Source organism: Plutella xylostella, chromosome 14, assembly GCF_932276165.1.
Source record: "Plutella xylostella chromosome 14, ilPluXylo3.1, whole genome shotgun sequence".
NCBI classification, from domain to species: Eukaryota; Metazoa; Arthropoda; class Insecta; order Lepidoptera; family Plutellidae; genus Plutella; species Plutella xylostella.
The window spans coordinates 1,623,411-1,650,175 of NC_063994.1; the positions used below are offsets into that span (position 1 = coordinate 1,623,411).

Genomic DNA, 26,765 nt, shown 5'->3' on the forward strand with positions numbered 1-26,765 from the left:
CCCGCCATGACAAAGATGATAAAAGTTGATATTTTTTTATAATTTAGTTGTGTATATAATTTATTTTTTTAAACATGTCGATATTGTCGATTTTGCATTTAGCTAGATGGTGGGCCAGCGTGGGTTATGTTTGTTATGACTGGTGTATAACGAGCGATGTAAGTATACATATGTTTAGTGTAAACGGCTTGAAGGCAGTGTACTCAATTCGCGATGTCCATAGATATTACTACATTTATTCGTAATCGTGCCAAAACGTACTCAAGTGCAAGCTGTGCTCATGCAAGTTATATACTCATTTTGTGTAAAGAATCGTTATTGTACTCACGCAGTTGTATCGTGGAAGCGGCAGTTATTTCGCCTGTGTATGTGATACGGATAAGCAATATTTCTTTTGCACATTTGTACAGAAGTTTGATCACTTGCTTCCTTCATGCTTTTAATAATTGTTGTTTGTTGCTAAATAAATGTTTATTTAGCTACATGCTTGTGTCAAACGGAGATGAATGGACGGATGCACTGCGCTAAATGTAACATCAAATAAAACAGAATAATCAAATAATTATGTTTTTTTTATATCCTCTTGTGGTCATACCTTGTTCTATTCACGAAGTCCCCCAACAGAGCCTTAATCGGTATTTAAACCTTAAAAACAGTTAAATGGGATGAATTCAAATAAAAATGCCAGTAAATATTCATATTGTAACAATTTATTTTACCAATATTAATAATATATTAACATATGTGGTCCAAACCACCCGGCTCTGATAATATTATACAAAGAATTTGCAAGGAGGTCTCAGGAACCATAACAAATAAAACAAACAGAGCAACATTATTAATGTACCTACTGCAGTCGCTACTTCCTCGAGTCAACAGAATAAAACTGCGTCCGCTCTCTCCATTGAAACAATAAAAACGAGGTATATAAGTGGAAAAAAGAAAGGAAAACATTTGAAATATATTAATTTTAACCTAAGCGACGGGGCGCGGCTGACTCACTTACTGCTCTCAGCTCCTCTGAGAGAGAACATAATCTCTAACGTGAAGCACGCCTATACATTAGCCGTTCAGGTATTTCAAATAATTAAAACAATTTTGACTACATACCTATTTATTTTGTAAAGGAAAATAAAGTAAGATTTCTTTACATATATCAAATACCTAGTCGGCCCATTTACATATAATATGTACCCGCCCCGTCGCACTCTTACACGCCACATACTGCATTATACATTATATACAATGAGAAATAAATATTCACGACAAGAATATAATCGTGTATGTACACAGAATCGCCCCCCACTATGTATATCACAAACACGAATCCCATTGCCACCATGATTTGGTATCACCTATCCATAAAATGGCGTACGATATTTTTGGCCTCTACGTATAAAGGTTAGCACCCACCTATCGGTATCGGACTAAACGGATTTTCATAAGTGTATGGAGAAACGGAATCGGTAATGCCGATGAAGTGGACGCACTTGTGTGAATTTCTATAAGTACAAAATACTGAATGCGATGCGTCCGTTGCGTACGATGCGACAGGTGGACGCTTACCATAAATCTGTGAATTTCGCTGAACTCCCCAGGCCCGGTGCAAAACACTATAATGTAAATGCCACTAAAAGTTACACATAATTATTTTTGGTTTACATGTTGTACAAACATTTGATTTCAAAAATATCTCTATATTGGACAACATCCATCGTCTCGGCCATCACCTTAACACTAGTTACAATCCACAATGTTGCTTAGGTACCTTGCGATGTAGACCGAATAGTACAATCAAAAAGATTTAAAAACATACAAAATTTCATTTGTTTTTTATATCAATAAAAAATGGGTAGCCGTTTTCTTTTAAATGGTCAAAAAGATTCATTTAGCAACGGCTTGTTATTCGATGCGCGATAGTTCAGGAATTAGTAATGATCATAAGATAGTTTAAAGCTTAGGTATCGCCGCGCCGGTAGTAATGACACAGATATTCGGGGACTAAATATAATATTCTACAAAGTTCTGTCAAATAATAACATTTCGCTCGCGCAAGCGCCCGCCTCGCTCGGAGACGCCGCTTGATCTCGTACGAACAATACAAAAAGGTGGAACTATTTTAAATTACTTAAAACATCACCTGTAATGACTAAAATATATAAACAATCGTTGACTATAATACAGCACTATCTAGCCACCTTGACTTATCGATTTGCGAACAAGCGGGAATCAAAAGTTCTCTTGGTATTTTTCTATTTTATACAGATGACTGACGCCATGACAGGGCACGCGTGGGATACACTAGTGCCCCACAGCATCCTTCTAGTGCCCCAGAGTCCCAGTAGTGCCTCTGCCGCCCCACTAGTGCTCTAATAGTTCCCCAAAGCCCCACAGGGGCTCAGAGCCCCTCCAGTGCCTCCATGGACCCACTAGTGCCCCCGCAGCCGCACTAGAGCCCCAAGGTTACACTAGTGCCCACACGGACCCACTAGTGCCCCGTGCCCCACTAGTGCCCCGGTGCCCCCCGTGCCCCACTAGTGCCCCACGGGCTCCACGTAGTTGGCGGGGTAGAGCCCCACGCGGCCGTCCTTGCGTCCCTTGCACCACCCCTGCTCGTCCTCGTCTTCTAGTTTCTCGAATAGGTCGCCTGCAATAGAATAGGATTTATATTAGCAATGCTACGGCTAATGTTAGGTGTGAACATAAACATAAGATTAAACGTTTAAAAGTATTACTCTACAGTACCTCTAGTCTAATGTAAGCTTAGATATTGAATGCAAACATAAAGTTTACATTTTCTTAAATACAAATCAGCGCCTCTAGCAGTTAATATGTTAAAACAACCAGAAGGTGTATGTGAGTATAAGTTGACAGGTGTAATTTCAAAGATATACTGCAACGATTTTCACCTAGAATGCCCTTTTACAATGACGGTAGCATTGTAAAGAGGCATTCGCACGGGATACATTATTGACACACAAATACCTATATTGTTCATGACGTATCGTAAACACTCCATAACATCAATCAACATCCAATCAACCACCCACCTTGTCTGAAGCTCAACTCATCGCTCTCCGCGCCGGTGTAGTCATACAGCGCGCGCACCGGCACGCCCGGCTCCCCCGTGTCTCTCAACGCGCCCCCATCTTCTTCATCCCATTCGTCCTCCTCGAATGGGTTCTCAGCTTTGCCGCCCCCCGCGCCCGTTGTGGAGTCTTTGCTGGGCGACGATTTGTTGGACTTCGGGGCGGCTGGCGCTGCCGGGGCGGTGCCGTTGCTGTGGATTGGAGGGGTGGAGGTTAGGTTTTGTATTATTATTTAATGCATGATAGGAAAGTACTAACACTAGATATTGGAGCATTGTTACTAACACTCTAATGATGAAATCATCACTAAGGATGTAAATCTCAAATAATTTTAGTGTATAACTATATTATTATAGTTTGATTACAATCGATATTCTGCAGTAAGTACTACACTGACTACGAAACATTTTGTTCAAACTAACACATTCTGCACAATAGGTTCGCTGATATCCGTAATAGTAAACGGATTATTATCCAAGGTAGTTCTCACAGCCAGACGCAAATTGTTCATATTTATACTGTTATTGTTTAAACTGTCCATATTTATACTGTTCATGGTAATATCTTGTGAATAATGGGGCACGGGTGACGCGCAAGCGTAGATCTCGACTCGCTCTATGCTGAAAAGGATTTGAGGATTGGAAAGGATAAGAATACAATGAAGTAGGGAGGATATGGAATTAAAGATTATCAGTTGAGTGAGTTAAAGGGCGCCCAAAACGCCCAATACTGTCTCATGGCTATTATGGCCTACACTGGCGGTTATCTGTAGTGGCCATTAATAACTAAATAATAAGCGGGACCGTGCCACAGTAAACGAATAGCGGCGAGCGGAATAGCACTATCTAGATTTAGTACATCTAAATGTGTGAACCCACCAACCCGTAGTGGACCAGCGTAGTGGTAATTGGTCCAAGATTAGGTGAGTAATTTTTCATTTGGCACCTTGGGCAGTCAGCGACTGAGACTAATCTGACTGGGCAATCCTCTTACCACAGTACCAACCCCTAGTCCAGCTACAGCGTTGATTACTAATTCTCTAACAAGAAGAATGTTCCACTATACTCACGTGACAGTAATAGGTGCACTGATAGTCTTCTTGTCGATGGTCGGTCCGTTGCTGGCGCCGTTGGCCGCGGGCTGCCCCGGCAGGGACGGCTCGGCGTGTGGCTTGTTGTTGGAGACAGGCTTGTTGTTCGTTATGGGGGGTAACTCCTGGAATTTGTGGAGGGGTTGGTTAGGTTGGGTTGTGGGGTGGGAGGAGGAATCATCATTTCAGATTTAGATATTTGAAGTTGTTTTGAGATGATTGAAAATTTGCTCGATGATGATGATGATGAGGGCTGATTTTACAATAAGTAGTAAGTTACTTGTATGTTATCTGAGGAACAAAATGGTTGCTGTTACTTTCTATCGCATCCAGACGTGACATCATCAGAATTATTCCCAAGATAACTGTTATCTGGCCATTGAAAAATCAGCCATCAACAATGTAAATGTTTACATATCTGAAGTCAGTTATAGATCTTTATATACTATATGATAAGTATAGGATAAATGATGATTCTTCCTTATCAAAATTGATTAAATTTGGTGTGTAATTTGTATTATGTCTAATGGTAGATATACTTATACTGTAATTTTTCTTGCATATAAAGTATTTTAACGGATAATTTAAACTTGAATATACGTATTAAAATAGAATAAATAAGTATGTACTTCTTATTTTATAATATCATAATTCATAATATACCTATCAATAATGCCTATCAATAATAATAACATAACTACTATATAATATTATAGGGAGTTATTATAGAAATATTAATCAAAAACATGCCAATTCTTGCAGGTCAGTGAAGCCACACACATCATGCAGACAACATCAAAATTCATTAGTAAAAATAAATAAACAATATAAAATTCTAATAAAATATAAAAAAATATTGATTAAAATGAGAATGAACCTTATTCCCGAAGTACAAAGGTATAAATTTGGCCATTCCAAAGATTGCTTTCCGCCCCCATGCCGAATCTATTATCCAATTCATCAAAAAGGTTGAGCTTTTGAAAACGGTCAGAATTGTTTTGTCTCTTTCATACACCTTTAGAAACCGCGAAGGACAAAGAAGAAAACAATAACAATGAAATCTTATGCCTCATTGATAATACCACAACTTGTTTATTCATCATTCTCATTTAAATCTGCGAAAGGGCATATTCACAGATCGCCATCACCTAATATATTGTTCTTTAGAAATTTTGCTATAAAGAAGACCCAATAGATTTTTTACTGGCATTGAAGGGCCTCGATTCTGTAATTAGGCCCTTCCCTTTATGTGATTGTGTTTTGATAATTGCGTTCGGTGATTGTGTGTACTGACTAAAATATCTGGTAATATTTAAGTTTGATTTCCATATTACGAGATATTTATATTGATTGACTCTTCTGGTGAAACTACAACAAAATCGATAAAAACAAAAACAGTTAAAATAAGGAATAAAAATTAAGCAATCCAAGACGCCAAAAAATATACTTTATAAACAGTTATAGTTCCTCTCGCGCGGCTATAACTATTAACGCCATCTATAGTGACAAAATTGACAACTTTTAAGCGGAACTAGTCGATTTTGTTGCAGTTCCACCTCTGGAGCTTGAACGTACGTCTTCGCTGACGGGCCGCTGGTTCAGCAGCGTGATGGGCCCCGTGGGCAGGCTCTCCTTCGACTTGCCCTTGGCGATGTCCCGGAACTCCTCCGTATACTCCTGAGCGAGAGGGCGCCACCGTCAACAAGCCGCAACACAAACACGCACGCGGCAACCGCGCATCTCACCAGCCAACTAATGTTGGTCAGAACATAGCGTTCTAAATTCAAAGCTGACAGATGATTCTTTAACGTGACAGTTCTCGTTGTCTGTGGTTTGTAAAATGCTCGGTTGCCAGTGCCACAGGCGGAATTAAAAATAAAAATGTAAACAAAAAGGTCATTCAAAGCAAGTGATTGTTAAAGACGAAGTATTTGCTCATCCGTGTGGTATCTTGCACGGTGTTGAATGAGTGTTCACTCCATGCTGACAGTTTATGTACAGTTGTGGGGATATCTGCGTTGTTTCGTTAGGTCCCTACGTATAGCTTGAAGTCTGAACCTAGATCCAAGTCTAAGGGCATGAGAGTGTCGTGTCCAATACCAAGTGCCAAGTGTTCTTTTTGCCTCTATATTGCGCTAACACCCATCGGTCTATGTCACATTTTTCGTCATTGACCAAACGTCTTTACGTGTTTATCTTCTATCGACATGAATTTTGAGGTTTGGCGTTTTGTAAATTTTGTGAGTAAAATGTCCAATGTAAAAAACCCGTGTTTCCAAAACCGTTTTTCTCTGAAATAGTGACCATTTGTCCCGGTGCCACCTCCAAAACGTCACATAGACTCAGTGCTGTGTTGCCGACACACAGAGGAATGTGATTGCTCTGGACGAGACTAGAACCTTCGATATGCCCTGAAAGGTGCTACTAATAATGGAATAAATTGTTATACCTTCAAAGATTTATTTTGACTTTTCCTTTATCCCATTCAACAACCACAGCTCATGATTTCGAAGTGTACTACGGTGACTGTGAGTATATCACAATCGAGAAAAAATATGCCATTTATTTTTTACGATCATTGATCCTTCCTATATTTTGTTCATTCTATATGTTTTCTCGACAATGACACAATAGTTTCCAAATCTTGAGCTTAACCGCGTTTCACATAAACTCTCAAACTTTCCTTTTTACATGAAACACGGCATCCTAACAGGGCATATCAGTCGACCAATCACATCCCAACCAGCTCAAGTTATACCGGCACTGGGTCCCCGTAGAACTGACTACTGCCGTAGTATTGGTGGTAGCAGACGCTGCCCGACGCAGAGGGCGCCACCTTCACTTCACTCTCATCTCCCCAGCAGAGGAACGGCAGGGCGACACGGGTGCGCGCGGCGAGCGAGCGCGCCGCCGCCACTGCCCGTGTCAACGCCGCGGTGGCCGCCGGCAGGTAGCCGTGAAGCCAGCCAGGGGGCTTGCAAGGATCCTCCTTGGGTTATGGCGCTGGTTAGTCGTTGCTATTGAGTTGTGCTTCGGGTTTATCTGTGCTGTCAGCTATAGCTGATCTAGTAGACACTTCCTATGCTTGCGTAGATTTAGATTGATGGTTATTACTTATTATTACATTAGTTAAACAAGCATAACTCACTGATTGAACGATTAGCAACAACTAACATTGATATAACCTTCAAAGACATGTAATCTAGAAATTGACAACAATTGAGAAGCTAATTTCGAAGGTTAAACTGGCAATGGTATGCCGATATCAACCAGCCTGTTTAAACAGATTAAACAACTGCCGAAAGTCGCCGCGTGTTAATCAAACATGGGAAGTCAATATTGTATTTGGCATTAAAGTTGGAACCTTGTAACAGTTACTCGTGTTTGACTTCGTATTTAACGCTTGATACCGTATGGTCTAGCTACTGGTCAAGCGAACTAGGTTAATAGGCCTTGAAATACTACTGAAAAACTGAAATTTAGAAACAGGAAAGATACAATAATTATAAAAAGAATAAACTAAAGTCATGCGCGTATCTGTACTCCTAATAATTTGCATTCCGATAGTGGCTACTCTACTTTTAGATTCGTAGGATTTCTTTCTAATTTTGTACGTCTTATCTTTCTAGGTTAAGCATTCAACAGTTAATATCATAATGCATACAGAGATATACGTAATGCATAGCATACATTGAGAAGGTAGAAAAAGGTAGCTAGCTAGTTATACGTTTGTCTAAACTTAGAAGGTTACTTAGAATATAGAGCGGTCTGAAAGGAGGTAAGAATTAATATTCTCAATGTAAATATCTAAAGTATCAAAACAATATAATATCCCATCGAAACTAGTCGAAATGGGCAAGAATATTATGTCAAAATTAGAAAACATACTGTTAGAAACACGTCGAGAGTAACATCCGTGATATAACCCCTTTCGCACCGCTCCTCTAAGAAACCTTCGAAGTAAGCGTTTTAAAAGGGAGAGTAGACAGTAGACAAGAGTAGACAGTAGACAGCGTACCTCGAACTGCGGCCACGCCATCGCCATGTTGACGCCGTGGTTATTCGCCCACCATTTTAGGTCCTTTTGGTGGTCAGCGTTGTTTACCGTATGGTGGAACTCTTCGTATATTTGGGGGAGCCTGGAAATTGGATAAAATAATTTATTAATATTTATCCACTTGTGGTATTTCAGACTATCCTTTCAAATCCATGTTCTATTGAGGCCAAAATATTGTATAGTTATGTAAAATTTTGTTTAGATTTAAGACAACCCTAGATTAAGATTAATTTAAATAGTGTATGTCTCGATGACATGGTCACAGTTTATTGTAAATGACCTAAGCCTCTTTAATAATTAAAGATTCAAAAAAAAAAATAACCACTTGTGTTGCTAAATCATATTGTCATTCTATTTTTAGATACGCCTTCAAGGCGTGCTGTTGAGGGGATTGAACCAAACAGATCAAATACTTTGACATAAATAATTAAGTTAATTTGTTAAAATCTGTCGGGCGCCAAATATCTCAAAACTCGCTCCACGTTGGGCGCCAAGATAAAATCAATAAGTTCACTCATTCAATTACGCTGAGCACAAATTATGACGCTTCGGGGCTAGCGAGTCACTGCAGCTTAATTAATACCATATATGTATGTATGTTGTTGCAGTCCTATGGCACCCCAGAGGTGCAGAGGGTCTCCACCAACGTCCGCCACTTCCGCCTATCTTCGGCTGTACTTTTGGCCTCACTCCAGCTTAGTCCAGCGGCTCGCAGCTCGTTTTCGACGCTTCGGCGCCATGTTTGGACAGGGCGTCCCCGGGAGCGCTTGCCATTTTGTGGCCTCCAGTCAAAGGCTATAGTTGCGGCATTCGTAGCTCCTCTCCGTACAGTGTGCCCAATCCATCTCCATTTTCGCTTCGCAATTTCCTTGCCGATGGGAGATTGTCGGCACAGCTTCCACAGATCTTCGTTACGTATTGTCTTCGGCTAGAAAACGCGTAGGATCGACCTGAGGGACTTATTGACGAACACTTGCAGTTTGTTCGTCAGCCCTTTCGTCACTCTCCACGTTTCGCAACCAAAGAGCAATACGGACTTCACGATGGAGTCGAAGAGGGAGATTTTTATCCGCCTTGTGAGCACATTCGAGTCCCAAACAGGTTTGAGCTGGGCAAACGCAGCCTTCGCCTTCTTGATCCTGCTCTCTATATCCTCATCTGCTCCTCCCTGACGGGTGACCGTGCTTCCGAGGTAAGTAAATGCATCGACCGAGTCCAAGCGTTGGTCATCGAGTGTTAAGGCGTCCGAGGTTTTAGCCTTGATACGCATATCGACTGTTTTGCGTCGGTTTATTCGCAGACCCATTACTCTGGCTTCCTCCTGCAGGTGTGCGAGTTTCTCTTGTAATAGATCGAGAGTTGGCGAAATCAGCAGATGTCGTCCGCGTAGTCTAGGTCCTCTAGGACACCTGAAGCCCAATATGTATGTATACGAATATTATATGCAAATTGCGACTCTATCCCGTTGATTTTAAAGGCCTTTCGTTATCTCAAGTTACTATGGTAAAGTACCGTCAAACAGAGCGCCAGCGCTAGCGTTGCGTATAGAATAGAATAGAATAGAATAGAAAGAATAGAAAACGTTTATTATCATACATATACACAGACAAAGTAGAAAAAAAAACAATATTTAAAAATGAAAATCTAAGATAACACTTGTGTTTACAATATTTTATCATCGTTATTGTATGATAAAAGGGGTAGGCTCAGCATAAGCTATGCAAGTGACCAAAAGGGCACAGCACAGCGCTGGTTTTCAGCGGACCCCAATCTCATAAATCCACACATGCATGTTAAATACATTTATGATACTGTGTTAAAGCACAAACTATATACAAACAAACTATATTAAAGAGAGAAGAAAAAAAAATTACAGCTATATTTTTTTGAAAATTACAAAATAGTTATCAGGGAGTACTCAAACCATTCGGACGCAGTAGTAGCCAAGTATATTAAACCTTTTTTGAGAAAAATACATAAATGCCCAACTAATTATGTAACATTGAATCGTTCAAACTTGATATTACTTCCATATTAACTTAAATAATTATGCATTTAACATTAAATATTATATATTATAAAGGCATCTTCTGATTTTCTAAAAGTATTTTTTTTAATTTAGCTTTAAAAGAAAACTGGGACATATTTAACCTTAGAGGTGGGGGAAGATCATTCCAGATCTTTGCCGCTGCGAAACGAAAACTACCTTTGAATCCCATAGTTTTATATTCAGGAAGAACTAGTGTGTTTTCGTACTGCATACGGGTTCCACGAGCATGAAGTTTCCGCGAGCACTTCCTAAACAGGTATTCGGGTTTTTCGTCATTGAGGATCTTATATACAAAGTTAGCATAATGTAGTTTCCTTCGAGAAGCCATGTTTAGAATACCCTTTTCGTTAAGGTATGGACTAACGTGACTTCTCTTCGGAATATTAAAACAAAATCTAGCACATGCATTTTGGACCCTTTGTATAGCTTTTTCCGTTTTCTTAAATATTCTAGGACCGTAAACAACATCACAGTAGCTAAATAATGAAAGTATAAGCGAATCTACTAGAATTAAACGAACTTTCTCACTTAAATTATTTCTAATACCGTAAAGCATTTTAAGTCGGAAGAAAGCTGTTTTTATTTTTAAATTAATATGTGCTTCAAACCGAAGATCTTCATCTATAATCAGGCCTAAGTTTTTAACTTTAGATGCCCTTTCTATATTCTGGCCATCGATTATGATGATTGGATTATGATCTAAGACCACTTTTCTTTGTTGTTTTGATCCTAGTATCAGATACTGAGTCTTTGATGGATTCAATACCAAGGTGTTATTTGTTGCCCATTCCCGTACACCGTTCAAGTCATCATTAAGCAATTTAACAGCATTTTGTGTGTATTCTGGCTTGAAACTGTGATAAAGCTGCGTATCATCCGCGTATAGATGAAAATCGCATTTTTTTATACACCTGCCAATATCAGTAGTGAACAGTATGAAGAGAATTGGGCTAATAATACTACCTTGAGGCACACCTCGTGATAGGCATTTAGTTGATGACTTTTTTTCTTCACCATGTTCATTTTCTGTGACAACATATTGCTTCCTGCCAGTTAGAAAAGACTTAAACCATAAGCACGTATTTAGCGACAAGCCGTAGTATGATAATTTTGCAATAAGTAGCTCTGTATTCACACAATCAAATGCACGAGAAAAATCTAATAAGACCAGAAAGGTGGCGTGTTTAGAATCGGATGCAGAAATAGCATCATCAACAACGTTGGTTAGTGCCGTAGCTGTGCCATGACCTCGTCTGAATCCTGATTGATTTGCGGGCAAAATGTTTTGCGCCTCCAAATAATTTGTCAACTGAGCACATGCCACTCGCTCTATAATTTTAGACATTGCTGGTAAGATGCTGATTGGCCTTAAATCTTTGTGTGTCTCCACATTGTTATGTTTAGGAAAAGGTATAACTTTTGCCAATTTGCAACTTTCAGGAAAATTCTGTGTAGTTAGCGACACGTTAACAATGTGAGTTATAACTGGCAGAGTTATTGATAAAGTCATTCGGATCATTTCAGCAGATACGTCATCATGACCTGTTGCTCCAGTTTTTATATTATTTATAATTTTTTTAACTTGCTTTTCATCGGTAGGTGAGAAATTAAATGTAGTACCTCCGAATTTATTAGTTTTAAAGAAATTTAGCGTATCCTTGTCCGGTTCTAAACCACCCGGGGTATTTAAAAAGGCGTCATTGATTTCATTAGGGTCATTTACTGAGTTTGGTATTTCAGTAGGGTGAGAGTTATTAAATTGGGATATTTTTGACAAATGTGACCACATTTTCGTGGGATTTCTATAATTATTATTTATGTAATAGTTAAAATAAGCAGTTTTTTCTCTTTCCAGTGTCAATGTTATTAGGTTTCTTAAGCTTTTGTAGTAGTTAAAATGTATTTCAGAATTAGTCCTGCGTGCTCTATTTAGAGCCTTATCTCTGAGCGACATCATTAATAGCATATTTTCGGTAATCCATGGGTTAGGTCGTTCTTTTACTCTAACACGTTTTAACGGTGCATATTTATCATATAGAATTCGAATTAGGTCATTGAATAAATTAATTTTTTCGTCTACGTCATTAATTACATAAATATCCTGCCAATTCAAAGAGTGAAGATCCTTCAAAAACAGTTCAGAATCAATTTTATGTAGAGAGCGAACAGAAACATACTTAGGTTTTGGTTTTGGTTTTTTTATATTAATATCCACAAGAACTAAACCATGGTCGCTAATAGCACGATTATGGTAGACTGATACTGAGCTACAACGCTCCGGAACATTTGTTAAAACAAGATCTAATAATGTGGCAGAGGTATTAGTAATTCTCGTTGGCTCTTGGACTAACTGCTCTAAATTCCGCATAGAAATAAAATTTGTAAACTCGCGGGTAACGCTGCTATTTTTTTTCAACATATCTATATTGAAATCTGTCAATATAAAAACACAATCGCAATGTTCGAAACAATCAATCGATTCACTTAAGGCTTCAGTGGCCTCACTAGGTTTGAGACCGTTTTTAGTTCCAGGCCTGTAAACTGACCCTATGGCGATGCGCATACCCTGAATTGAAAGTTCAATCCACATTTGTTCTAGCTCAGAAATTGGATGTGGACGTACTCGTGTTCGCAAACCCTTGCGAATAAAAAATCCTACTCCTCCACCTGATTGAGACTTAGGACGAGGGGTATGTTTCAATATGTAACCAGGCATAGATGGAATAAATCGATCGTTACAATTTTTTATCCAAGTTTCGTTGAGAGCGATTATATCTGGATCATAATTCAATAACATAGAACAGAGCTCGTCGTTACCGGTATATAGAGATTGGGCATTTAATAATCCCAAACGCAAACATTTTTTTCGTTGGCTAGTCATTTATCATATTAATATCATTGTGTGGAGAGTCAGAGTGGTTTGAGTTTCCCAGACAATAAAAACAGTAAAATACTAATTTTAGATACATATTAAAGTGGCATGCCAGTATATTATCATAATTTCCACCCCAGTGGCAACCAAAAAACAAGTTTTCTAACAATATTAAAGCCCAAAAGTTTTATCTACAGCATCCAAGTTACTTATTCGGTGAACGGCTTTTCCTTCTTCCTTGCGAGCAAGTACATGGCCATTCTGAGTCCAAATATATTTCCAATTCTTCTGTTTCCCGATCTCTCGGGCTTTTTGGAATAACGTTTGATTCATTTTAGTTAAACGCTCATTGACGTAAAATATTGTAGGTTCACCCGGTAGATTCATGTTCTCTGTGGTAGTTCTCCTCCTGACTCTAGCATTTTTCAGGAATTTATCTCGTACATTTTGCCGAACAAAACGGACCGATATTGTCCGAGGACGAGATGGTTTTCCTTCACGCTTAGTGCCTTTGCGGTATGCGTGTACAACATCGCGTTCCTCTAAAGTCATACCTAGTTTGCTCGCTATGAGGGTCGCTATGTGTATGACATTTTCGCCGCTACCTTCTGGAATACCTGATATTTCAATATCATTGGAAAGTGATTGTTGTTCTCTGTCATTTATCTGGTTCTCTAGGGTTGAAATAGTATTTTTTAGCTTACTAATTTCCTCTATATCGGCTTCTCCAAAGGATTCCATACGTTTTTCCAGTGTTTCCATTCTATCTTCCACTTTGTCGACTCGTAGGCAGCATGACTTTAATGAGCTAGAGAGCTCTCTTATTTCACTACGAAAGCCGGTGAAATCAGATCTTAAGGCATTCAAGTCTGTACGAAATTTCTGTAGCTCTTCTAGTATCTTGGATAAATTAGCGAACTCGGTTCCTGTTGCATTAGTACTAGCAATATCCGCCTTAGGGGAAGTTGGGGCATGTTGATCACGATTCTGACCCAAAAACTCAGCGGAATCAACGGTTCTTACCGGTGTTGAGTTGGCATTATTACGCGGTTTTTTTGCCATGCAACTAGTACAAGTCCAAGGTTTAGTGAGTACTAATTTGGTCGATAAGCCTACACAATCTCTGTGATAGATAGTAGCGCAATCAGCAATAGCGCAAGTAACGCCATCTGCCGCTTTTGGTGACATAAATTTCTTGCAAGCACCACACTTGTTCATTTTTTGTAGCTCTAATTAAAGATCACAAAAGTGGCCGGCCGGTCCGCGGATTCGAACCCACGCTCGTGCGTTGGCAGGGTTTGGTACCAAAACTATAAACCACCGCGCTATTTCCACACTACGAAATTATTCGAAAATGTTGATCAGTATGTTATATAACTGTTACAATATTAATTGGAGGGTAGAGTTTGTGCTTAGACTTTTATTTAGTCACGGATGCTTGCACTAATTAACACTTTTTGCACTGTTTACCACTGTTCGCACTAAATACCGATATATGTATCCGAGAGTTTGCAGCTTTAGCTATAATTTGATACTAAGTTGTCTCGAATCTATTATGTTTAGACAATAAAAAAATATAAAGTAAACGGGAGCAATGAACACAGTATCTTGTAAGTATCACGCGCCGAGCCGAACGCGTATAGTAGTATAACACAACTTATGACTAGTTTCACCTCAGTATGTTAGATAATTATGAACACCCCTGTTATGGAGATGACGTATAATTCTTGACAGATGAATCCAAAGTCAACAACTAATCCCGCCGCTCGCTGGTTATGATCTAACAGACTATGGTGTGAAACTAGCCATTAACCTACGTTATCTCGAGTTGAATCAATAGTCTAAACAAGCCACTCACGAGGGATCCTGACTTATGTTGAGGCACTTGTTGACTTTAGAGTCGGGATCAGACTTTTTTGCGAAGCACAAATCCTCAACCTTCATTATCTCAAATTGCGTTAAAACAGTCTTAACAATGCACTCACGAGGGGTCCTGACTAATGTTGAGGCACTTGTGGAACTCGAACAGCACGTCCTTGAAGAAGGTGAGCCGCTGCGCCTCCATCTGCTGGCAGCGGTCGAACACGGCGCCCATGTCCTCGATGTACCGCGGGTTGAAGGAGGTGATCTCTGCGAGCGCCGCCTGGTACTTCTCACGGTTCTTGCCGACTTCTTCCCGGCATTTGGAGACGCGTTCGGCCATTTTTTTCACCTGGAATAGAGGGTTGGGGTGGGTTAGAAGTGTGATAATGCGGTTTAGGTGGCGTTTCAATGCTACAAATTTCGTAAAGAAACTAGCAAACTACTAAATCAACACGGCGCCACTGCGAACGCAGCCTTAGAGACTCAGTAAGTAAAAGAGGAAATTAGTGTAGGTATATGTATATCTGGTAAAATAAGACTGGTAATTCATTTTAGATCTACAGGGCATACAAAGACTTTGCTTGCTACGCTTATAGTGAGGGTTAATGACCTAATTAGATGGGGAAAGGAGCATATAATCATATCGTCTTAAGGCTTATACTCGATATTTAATTTAATTAAATTTTCTTTATTTGGAAACAAACAGCTTTATAATATTTCACTTATAAACTAACATTAAGTTTATACACAAGCCAATAAAGTTTCACAAAGAATTTAAACATTAAAACAAAACATCACTAACTTATAGTAGGTACATATAACAACATGATTTTACTTATAATCTAAAATTACATATAGTAAGTTCACCTTTGCAAATTTTATACGTAATCAGTTTTTAAGGTAGGTACTCATTATTTTTTTCTTATAACACAATGGTTTTTCATGAAATAGATCAGCTTGCTTATGCAACTATCAACTAATGTGGATTAAACGTCCATCAGCGGCCACTAAACAGTTTCTTTATCGACGTCGATAAACTCGTTTCATGCGCGTTCCACCAATCACAGCGCCGTATTTATCGCTAATCGCGATAAAGTAACGTTCATCTACGCCGATAACGAACCCGTGTAGCAGCAGCAGCATAAGCCTACAACACCAAACACAACACCATCTAGCAAAATCACAAATTCTCCTTCAGGCAATCAGACAGTCCGCCGGCAGGTTGTCGCTACTTTGTATCAGATTACCGGCTGGTAATAGAGTTGGGCTGCAGGGCGAAGTTCCTTCCTGCGGCGGCGCCCCTAATTGCATCTCCAGGACTATTAAGGGCGCATGTACTTAATACTCAACTAGCGTCAACTCTTACGTACTTTATGTGACGAGCCAAACTTTGTAATCCTTGTAAATGCTGTTAGCAACTTTTGCCTCTTTTTGGAAAGATGATGGGGATTTTTTTCTTGAGACTATAAGAAAACCGATTATTATAGTCACAGTAGCTGTTAAAACGCTTTAGCTTAGATACCTACATTAAATAATTAGCGCAACTAAAAACAAACACAAAATTCGCTTACCATCATCGCACGCTACAATAACAAAAAAAAAACTTGTATAAAATGAAACGTTTATTAAAAACCCACCACAGTATCCTTCAACAAGTAGATGTTACAAAGGGAGGCAGCGACGGAATACGTGTCTGAAGTGAACAAAGCCTTCCCCCCTCCTATTCTTCCTTACCCACCCCCGCCCCTGAGGGGTTACTTTAGCGTGTGAAAAACGAAGCTTCGGCCCGCTGGTCTCTCTTGTATATCATGATGTGTATTCTACTACTATCTTATTATTTTTTTTCTCAACCTGGAGTGACCCACCTGTCAGCGCTCGAGCATCATCCATCACAAAACGCTGACGAAGCGAAGAGACCACAAACTGAAACCTGCAAGTGCACGCGAAATTCGACCTTGAAGACTATTGCCATAACGGATATCGACTTGCGCGTGTCAGAAAGATTGATATCTATCAGTGATACGGTTTTTCACTTTATTGATTTCCTTTTGTAGGTTTTAAGGATACTCAACTGATTACGTAAATTATCTTTATTCATATCTGTGTAGGCAAATATTTGGTTTTCTGACCTGAATCTAAACGCTTGTTATAAAGTGAGGGGAAATTTAAGAGGAAAATGAATGAATAATTAGATTAATTAGTGACCGCCGTGACCAAGCGGATTATGAGCCTAATTTGAGGACAGCACTAAGTCGGGGCTCAGGGGATTATCACGGTTCACAACATATTTGGGGGTCATACAATTTTACTTTAGCGTTGTTTACCTTAACAAATTGGTAGTTTACATTATAGTACATAAACCATTGTCTGGTTTATGTATAGCTTCTCCAGATAACAGTATTTTTTGAGGATATGGTTCAAATACGACTTTAAATTAATTGAACTAGAACCGATAATTTATCAATGGCTGGTAAATATAACTTCAATACTCAACCTCAGAAGCGGGTAGAAGAGAATCTCAGGCGGCCATCAATAAAAAGGTCGATAGATGTTCGTGACATCTTTGCAATAAATGATATCGAATATTTCATTGAGTCGAGGCCGGCGCGGCTCTCTATAAGTCTATACCAACAATACGATGGCTATCTACATTATCTCTATTTTATTCAGAAGGAGAAATTCCTTCGTATAAAATTGAATTTATTGTAAATGATATTTTAGTAAGTGGCTACTTCTACTAAACTTTGCATCATATTAGGTACATTTGAGCTGTACAAAATTCTATCTAAAATTATTCTAAATCACATCTTGTTTTAAGAATACATATTTAACTGTTTCTGGAAACAATAATAACGAGTGATTAAGTCGTTTCTCCGATTTATAATTTTTTACATGTTCCTTGAGTACGTTTCATTTCAACCCTAAACATCCTACCTACCTACATTTGTAGCATACAATTTAGCCATTTGTTGGTCTCCAAACGGACGCCGCGACACCCGGCCGTACGTCGCGCGGCGTCGTCCGTGACATTCCATTTCCTATTTCACCGGCATTTCCTACATAACGTTCTAGCAGGTGTGATGTGAGTGACATGGTAAATTTTAGCGGTGTCGTAAGCTCTAACTCTAAACTTAATTAGGTTCACTTTCAATGAAGTTTTCGTATAAAAAAAACTTGTTTCATCAACCATTACTAAAGTAAATTTTGCTGAATTTGAATTGAATGATCCGTCTGTTATAGAAGCTGCATCTGCCTTCAAAAATATGATACATATATGTAACAGCCCTTATTTTCTGTCTATAGTGTTACAATAGTTAAACGTGTGCGGTTCAAATAACGAATGAACAAAGCGGACGGAAGATGAACAACGTTTCTGGGGCAATATAAATTGCTAACATGGCAATGTTTTGTACAAAGCATGTCACACATTTTTGGTGACTTACTTCATGAATTATGACTTGGTAAATATATTTTTCTTAGTTATTAGATGTTAATCTCAGCGTTGTTAGGGTTATTAAGATTAGTTAAAAAGAACAAGAATAAAAATACAACAACCCACCCTTTGGACGATTATTAGACTTACTAGCTTATGATACAACACTTCAGCTCCTTTTTACTGTTTGGTTAATCCTAATGTTTATCCACCTCTCATTGGTCCCCATTCCCGCCACAAGTCTGTTATCCAATCAGCTGCAGCCGACAGTTTCACGTAACAACGTCAATTGGATTAACCGTTTTTCTGTCTATGGCGCGAATGAGAAAATCTCACGGTGCGCCTCTAAGTTAGATTAACAATATACGAACCAGATGGAGTGTCAGTGCAAAAGAAAGGTCTCGACAAATAACACACCACTTGTACCTCTGTGCTCTTATTTTGAATTAGTTCGGTAAGAAGATTTGCGTCTTAATTAATTGATACAAAAAGGTAGAACTTGACGGTTTGACAGAGAAGAAAATGCGCACAGTTTTTGTATGTGGCACCCCATCTCGTTCCTATATCGTTAATCTAAGGCCTTTACGACTCGCGATGACATTATAATGTGCTATGTGGAGCTGTGGTTACTACTTAATACATGCGGTTACAGTGCGTGAGTGAAACAGGGGGGTCACTCTATATGACGAAAAACTCAGTTTCAGGTTACTGCTGGTGCTGTGTCCGGGACGGAACCCGTGCTGCGCATCCGACAACTGAGATCGTACCTGGAGAAACATATTTCTTTGAATAGCTGTTTCAAATACCTTCGCCGGGGTTGATAACACAGCAACCGGCCTGTACCCATCTACTTAGCAGACGCACTTCCTTTCGGAATCGGTATTACTCGCGTGAGCTTCCATACTTCCGGGTACTCTTTAACCCTGAGGCTTAAATTAAAAATATACACTAGTGCATCAAAAAGTGCATATCTGGGCCGCTGAGAAAGCCACGACTCTATCTCGTTGTATTAAACGTGCCGATTGCACGACAGCTCTCGTTCGTTAGTATTTCGTCAGTATAGAGTCACCCTCCAGGCACTTGTCTCTGTTACATCGATTGCACTGCGCTGACGCACAAGACCGCAAATTTTTTAAACAAAACAAAGTTCAAAAGCAGAGATGTGGAAAGGGAGACTTTCATGTAAAGTACGAGTAGCATAGCTGAACTGTGACATAATTGTGTTCATTACAGTCCGCATCGAAAACGATGCATCCTGAGCTACTTTAGTTGGAATATTCTGATGTGCTGCTAAATTATGATAAATTGTACTTATGTTAATTCTGGTGCTCGTTGTTAATTGTATTGTTTTTTGTTTATTGAATTTTATGACATGTACTGAATATGGATCAAGTTATCTGAAATAAATGAATTTAATTAATTAAATGTACTTTAATATAGTGGACGGCATCATTAAGCTAGTTTTTTTTTCCGTTTTGGAGTAATTTGGTGCTATTCTCACAGTAATCCACACCCAAGACCCGAGTACAAATATCTGTCTTTAAAGAAATATCTGCCCCAGCCGGGAATCGAACCCGGGACCTTCGGCACAGCAGTCAGGGCTACTAACCACTACGCTATTCGACCGTCTAGTACTATGTACACAATACTAGCACCCTCATATCACAGCTTTGTCTCAGTGGTAAGCACAAGCACAGATAACTTTTTGTGTGACGTCACGTCTCGAGGCACGGATTCCTCGCATTGTGCCGGTGGCGCAGTTTCTCTTCGGATGCGGCCGCACAGTTTTTATTCTGATGATTTGTGGTTTCGACTCGAATCACGAGTAAACTTGCGAGATTCATATTAAGTATAAATAAACGTTTGTTTTTATTATTTTATAACGTGTTTTAATAGGGTAAATCGTATCCCCATATTTAGAGCGTGTGCATTTCAATATTTGCAATGGGTGTTACATGAATTTTATCTTTTTATTGAAATAAGAAACAAGTGGTTTGTTACTCGCCGATTTTAAGCTCAGTAGAGATTAGAATCTGTAGATTGTATACAAGTTTCGTATTTGGTATAAGCGCTTGTTTTTATTTTTTATACCGTGTTTTATTAGGAAAAGTCATATCCCCGTATTCATAGAACTAACTGCTAGAGCATTTCAATATTTTCAATGCATGTTACATGAATTTTACCTTTTTTATTGAAACAATAAAATAAACAAGCGGTGTGTTACTCGCCGATTTTAAGCTCATAATCAGTAGAGATTAGAACCTGTAGATTGTATACAATGTTTTGCTATTAATAGTTATCGATATGTGCTCATAAAAAGTATGCTATAAGGTGAAGGTTTTAATAAATAACCTAAATACAGTTTCGATATCACAAAGATATCGACCGATAAATAATTAATAAGATAGCTAATAAATATCACAAATTATCTACATTTCAAGCCAAGGTTGTTATTTAAATAACAATAATTGAATTCACTTTTCAGAACAGGTTTGCAGTTATTTATCGATTGAAATTACACGACATTATTGATTGAAAAATTCACGGGGGATTTAGTTTACTATGCATTTGGATATGCAATTATAGTCGTAGTTACACAGAGTGATTTTACAAACTAGCCATAGCAGGACGCGAAAAAGTTGCCTAGAGGTACAGTTAGTGACTTTTCGATTGATCAACTTTAAAAGTCACCTATACCTACTGTTGCAAAACTGGTATAGTAAGCCAAAGGGGGTGACTCAGGCTGACTTTTGTTCTACGACGTTGGAAATCCGTAAATAAAATACCCGATAGTTTTTTTTTCTACTGTGAGGAAAATTGTTTTTTCGCAAATGTCGTATAACAAAAGCTGTTCATAATCTCCCCGTACGCAAGTCACTTTTTGAACACCCTGTAGGTATAATAAAGTACTCGAGTGTGGGCCACTCACACCGCACAGGTGTACCACGGGCGGGCGTGTCCTCGACAATGTTATATAACCGCATGTAATTACTGTACTCACTGACATACTTACTTAACTTATTTACTTACAAGTATATAATGTGAAAATGCATTGTACGATAGCTACACCTTTCCCTATACTTATAGCATAGTAAATTAAATAACCATTAACCTGATGGCAGTTTGTAACTCACTAGCAATGCTCCGCTTTCAACACTGTACCATTTTCATGACTTCAATTGATATGAGTTAATAATAGGTAGGTATACCTATCTTCTGGCGATTGTCGACGCCTTGTCAAAATAGTAAAGGTATCTTACAGAGAAGTCTCAAAGAATGAGAAATGATGTATGAGGCAGGACGAACATAAAGTTGTGGCGCTCTATGACATAAAAATATCCAGTGTCCATGTCCAGTGAAGGACTGAAGACAGATGAAATTGATTATTTGGTTTAACATTAACTTAGGTCTTTTTTTTATTTTACTATTAAACATTTTAGAATACAGTGTACAAATTTATATACAGGGTGATTCGGGTATTCGGCCACTCCTTCGTGACACAGAAATATAAATGGACACAAATGATTGATCTAAATATGAATGATAAGTGTTCATGTCATAATTATTACAAAACCGGTTTATCTAATATACAGTGGTCTTTTAAATTCGTATAAAGTTGTAGGACGTAGTTTATGACTAGATGTAATTTCGACTTGATAAGAGAATAATAAATGAATTTATCAGCAATATTGTTTGTACATAGCTAAACCACCAATTTAAAGTCAGTAAATAATCATAAATTATTTCATTGCAACAGGTTGAGTTTATCATTTTATGGTAAGAAAACATTTATATTTTTATTGTTCTACTGTTTCAAAACGATAGCGACGATAAACAAAAACAAACATACAGCACGTAAGTTCATTGCAGTACCTTTCCCAAATACTGTGGAGGGTCATAGCCAAAATGTCCACGCTTAGCAGGCGGTTTGGAGCTATCACAAAATCACACAATAAAAATTAAAATTATAATTTCCAAACAAAATGCACATCTGTAAGATGTAGATTATAGCCCCTGGCAGTGTAAGTACTAGTACCTAATAATAATAATAATAATAACTGGTACTCGTAATATAATCCACAGTAATTTATTCCCCGCGGCTGATCACCCAAACCACGCAACCATTTTGTCTGAAGACACGCGATGATCTCAATGCGACCTAATCTTATCTTGTGAATGTACATTTATCTCAGAGATAAATGCAAGAACATAACCGAACTTGGAAATTGAGAAAAAATTACGAGTGACGTGACTTTGAACCGCGGAAACGATCCACAACATATGTAGTGTGAGTTTTTACACCCGTTCGAGTAGTGGCGAGTAGCCTAACGCCACGCCATCGCGCCATAGAAATTTGAGGCGATTTTCACAGCACGATCGGTTTTAAAAAACTTACACTAGGCCGTCAGGAAGTTGAAAAGTGTATTTAATAACGTTTTTTAATTAAGTAATTTAAATAACATTTACTCTGTAACTTTTGGAATGTATATTCTCTAATAAAACTATTCCAAGACGAATTAGTCGAAAAAATACACAATTGACCTTGACAATAACGGCATACTATTATGTAAACTGCAAAACAAGCAGGTATGCGAGGCATTCGTATACGAGCAGGCATGTGGCGATTGATCAAACACACTCCGCGGAACATTCATACGGACAAAACCTCGTGTTTACCATTATGAGGAATTTGTCACGAAAGCTGTGCCCAAAACGTGATCAATTAGTATTTAGCGGATAACTGTCCAATTACTATTTTTACTCTGGGTTATTATATGTAATGCATATTAAATAATGAATGCTTTAGAGAGGAGGAGTCGTGATCGCTGGACATAGGCCTCTGTCAACAAGTGCCAGAAAACTCTGTGCTTGGGTTTCATCATCCAGTAATTACTACCGGAGCCCTTCCAAATTTACTACGCATTTCGCACGACGACTGGTGTGAACCGCCTTACGTTTTTTTCAACACTCGTAGTAGGAACATTTACAGAGGAATACTTGACTCTTCTCGCATTTCACGTATAATGTACATATTTACTTATAGTAAATTACATAAACGTAAGGCTGACATGCAACTGAACCTGACCTAAGCTACATATGTATTTTCAAAAGCAAAAATTCAAGAACAAACCCATGATAAAAAACCATTGTATAAAATTAACGAGAGGTCTATAACGTTAGTCGAACAATATGCGTGTGATGGTGATGATAAGTGGCAATGATTGCTAGACAATGGCGCAGGGCTGGCGGGCCATGGCTTTAAGGAGCGAGGACGATAGACAAAGTCGCAATATTCAAGATATTTATAAGTTTTATAGTTACATACAGTTATGAAAATATTATCTAAACAACAGTAAGTAGTTGAATATTTAACCATCAGCCAAATATACAAGATGGTTGGTGCATATTGATATTGAACAGTGTTAAGTTAAAGTAATGATACATAGTATGATTTTATTTAGTGCTCGATACAATTCGGTGTAATTAGATTTGATTTAATTAGATGTGTAGGTGTCTGTGTATATTGGCTGATCATACAGCCGAGTCCGGTTGTTCTATGGCTGATGATGATGAGGCATAGACAAGATCACAGTGTCCTGACACTGTTATGCTCAGAAACTATAAAAGAAAGATAAGTTGCATTTTTCAAGAAAGAAAAGAAACACATTAAAATGTTTTACAGCGAATAAAACAAACGTAAGTCTGTACCAAAGCCTGGGGGCGATAGAGAAGGGTTTTATTTCACTTTTACGACTCCTAGCGGACTTGGAGCCAAAGAAACATAAATCAATTATTCTCTTATACCGAGTCTAAAGTAATAACAGTAACAAAACCGAAGTGTAAACCCCTAAGAAAGCTTTGTCTATGAAAACACCTGAAAACCGAAATCGGTTCAGCTTTTCGCTTTAATGACCCAAAACACCAACCAAATAAGTAATACTCCACTTCTGGACATAGGTTTACGACCAACACGCAAAAAAAACATCAAAATCCTCTCAGAAAAAAAATAGATATTCGCGATACATGTATTCTTAAATCTACTAAAGAACATTCTGAAAATTCAAGAGATCGATTACAAATTCACAAACGAGGCAAGTTAAAAGGAGCGGCGGGATCAAAGTGTTCGGTTAGTTGGGGGAAGGCAGTGAAGTGCGACCCGCGCGCCTACCCAACCGTGCCACGGGGGGTAAGGTTATTGGGAATAACACCCTGTTGTTTAAAGAAGATAACGTTTTAAAATAATGACTATTTACACTGTTAATGTTCATCAACAATTCTGATATTCGTTTTTGTTTGTCTAGATTGTGATGGACCTTTCCATAAAGCTACAACCAGCAGGTGTCCCAAGCTAAGTTGCCTTTTCTCGGTCTACAACCGAGAACTCGTATATTTCAACAACCAATATGTTACCTAAATTTCCTTATATGTAATTCGGTAAACTAACATAAAACAACTTTCGTTGTAAAGTTCCACGCATAGTATTCATTTACCCATTCATCCTCCATCCTATTACAACTATTGACTGTTCAATCCCTAAGGGTCAACATGCCGGGTCAAACGAGTCTAGTTTTCTAACGACTGTTTAATAGCTGAGATGACAAACACCTCAGCCGGGTCCAGTTGTAAGTACTTACGGGTCTCGCCTTTCTGGGCTAAATTATTGGTGTACCATTTTCAATGTTTTCTTTGAATAGTAATGGAGCCGTATCTTTATTTAAGTTTGGCTAATAGGACCTCTTAACCGCCTCAAGTTACTGAGTAGTCGAATAACTTCCAGAATATACTTAGTGTTATGTCCGTTAGATTAAACACAGCGCATCGGATGAAAGAACCTAAACCATTCCATTTATACGAAGTTCTTTATCTTTATACTTCTACTTAATATTCTTATTCTTTTGTGGCTGAATATTTTCCTTTTGTGCATAAAGACCTGCAATAAAAAAATGAAGCAATTTTCTTGTTTTCAGCGAACAAAAGAATACATATTATAACTACGGCTATTATGGAGGAAAGTTTCAGAGGCAGGGGAGTCCTTCCGTAATGAATTTCATGGCATCTAGTGATGTAACGAATTGTCGTCCGATTATATAACTCATACCATAGCATATATATTGTTTTTTTTTTAAGAATTTAAGAATGAAATCTAGCGCTGTGGCTGGCTGAAATCTAAAGTGACTGTTAAGCAGTACTTATGTCAATGTTTAGGTAGATTTGCTCCAATGAGAAACAGGGTTTAAGCCTTATTAATAGTAACAGTTAACATGATAAGGATGGAACTATGAATAGTTATATTATTAGGTAGATATTCCCAAAAATGCCATAAATCAAAGCCCTGATCATAATGGAAGTGAGCGGTTATTTAAAGTAAATATAATAAAGAAAATGGTGTGGGTCTTTGTCAAACAACACATATTGATCTAGGAGAGAGACCAACAAACGAAAACAGACCACACGACGCGGATATGGACAAAAACAAATACTGCATGATACAGGGTGTGGAAAAATAGGATTTAAGCCGTTAGAGGAGATTTAAGTAAATCGTCAATATTAAAACAAGTTAAAGTTTTTAAAGAATTGTAGATCCTATAAAATGTTCAGTTGTCAAATAGGTATCAATAGATGTCACTATGCCGGAATCTGTGTATCTCGATATTAAGATTTCTTACATGTTAATAACCTTTCTTCTTATGCCAACAAACATTACTTCTACTACCAGCGATCCGATCATAAGGCTACCAAGCCTTTTCATGGTCCTTCGAGCCGGATCCTATAAAAAACCCCTCTGAACACTTGGTCCGACTGCTTAGTCCGACTGATCGGACCAAGTGAACTTTTTTTTCCTATTGGTTCGATTAATGAATCGGACTATCATTACTACTTTGAAATTAGAACTTATGGTCCGCCTGATCGGACCAAGTAGTCGGAGTCGGACAGAAAGAACTAAAACTTTTAGAATAGAATAGAATAGAATAGAATAGAATAGAATAGAATAGAATAGAATAGAATAGAATAGAATAGAATAGAATAGAATAGAATAGAATAGAATAGAATAGAATAGAATAGAATAGAATAGAATAGAATAGAATAGAACAGAACAGAACAGAACAGAACAGAATAGAATAGAATAGAATAGAATAGAATAGAATAGAATAGAATAGAATAGAATAGAATAGAATAGAATAGGATAGAATAGAATAGAATAGAATAGAATAGAATAGAATAGAATAGAATAGAATAGAATAGAATAGAATAGAATAGAATAGAATAGAATAGAATAGTGAGACAACTTTTAGAAATCAAACAAAACTTT

At 38.2% G+C, this 26,765-nt stretch overlaps 1 protein-coding gene across 3 annotated transcripts in view; it reads right to left on the minus strand.

Moving 5' to 3' along the window:
- Positions 1–2,489: 2,489 nt before the first annotated feature.
- LOC105392983 (protein kinase C and casein kinase substrate in neurons protein 1) overlaps positions 2,490–26,765 on the minus strand; it is an 87,335-nt gene continuing 63,059 nt past the window's right edge. For 2 of the 3 annotated variants that reach the window (XM_048625325.1, XM_048625324.1), the window contains 6 exons: positions 15,144–15,370; positions 8,198–8,318; positions 5,755–5,856; positions 4,159–4,304; positions 3,051–3,280; positions 2,490–2,647 (listed from right to left, as the gene is read on the minus strand). In XM_048625325.1, the coding sequence (XP_048481282.1) occupies positions 2,535–2,647; positions 3,051–3,280; positions 4,159–4,304; positions 5,755–5,856; positions 8,198–8,318; positions 15,144–15,370 (939 nt within the window). In that variant the 3' untranslated portion in view covers positions 2,490–2,534. The remainder of the gene's footprint in view (positions 2,648–3,050; positions 3,281–4,158; positions 4,305–5,754; positions 5,857–8,197; positions 8,319–15,143; positions 15,371–26,765) is intronic. The other variant, XM_048625326.1, reaches the window with a different exon arrangement.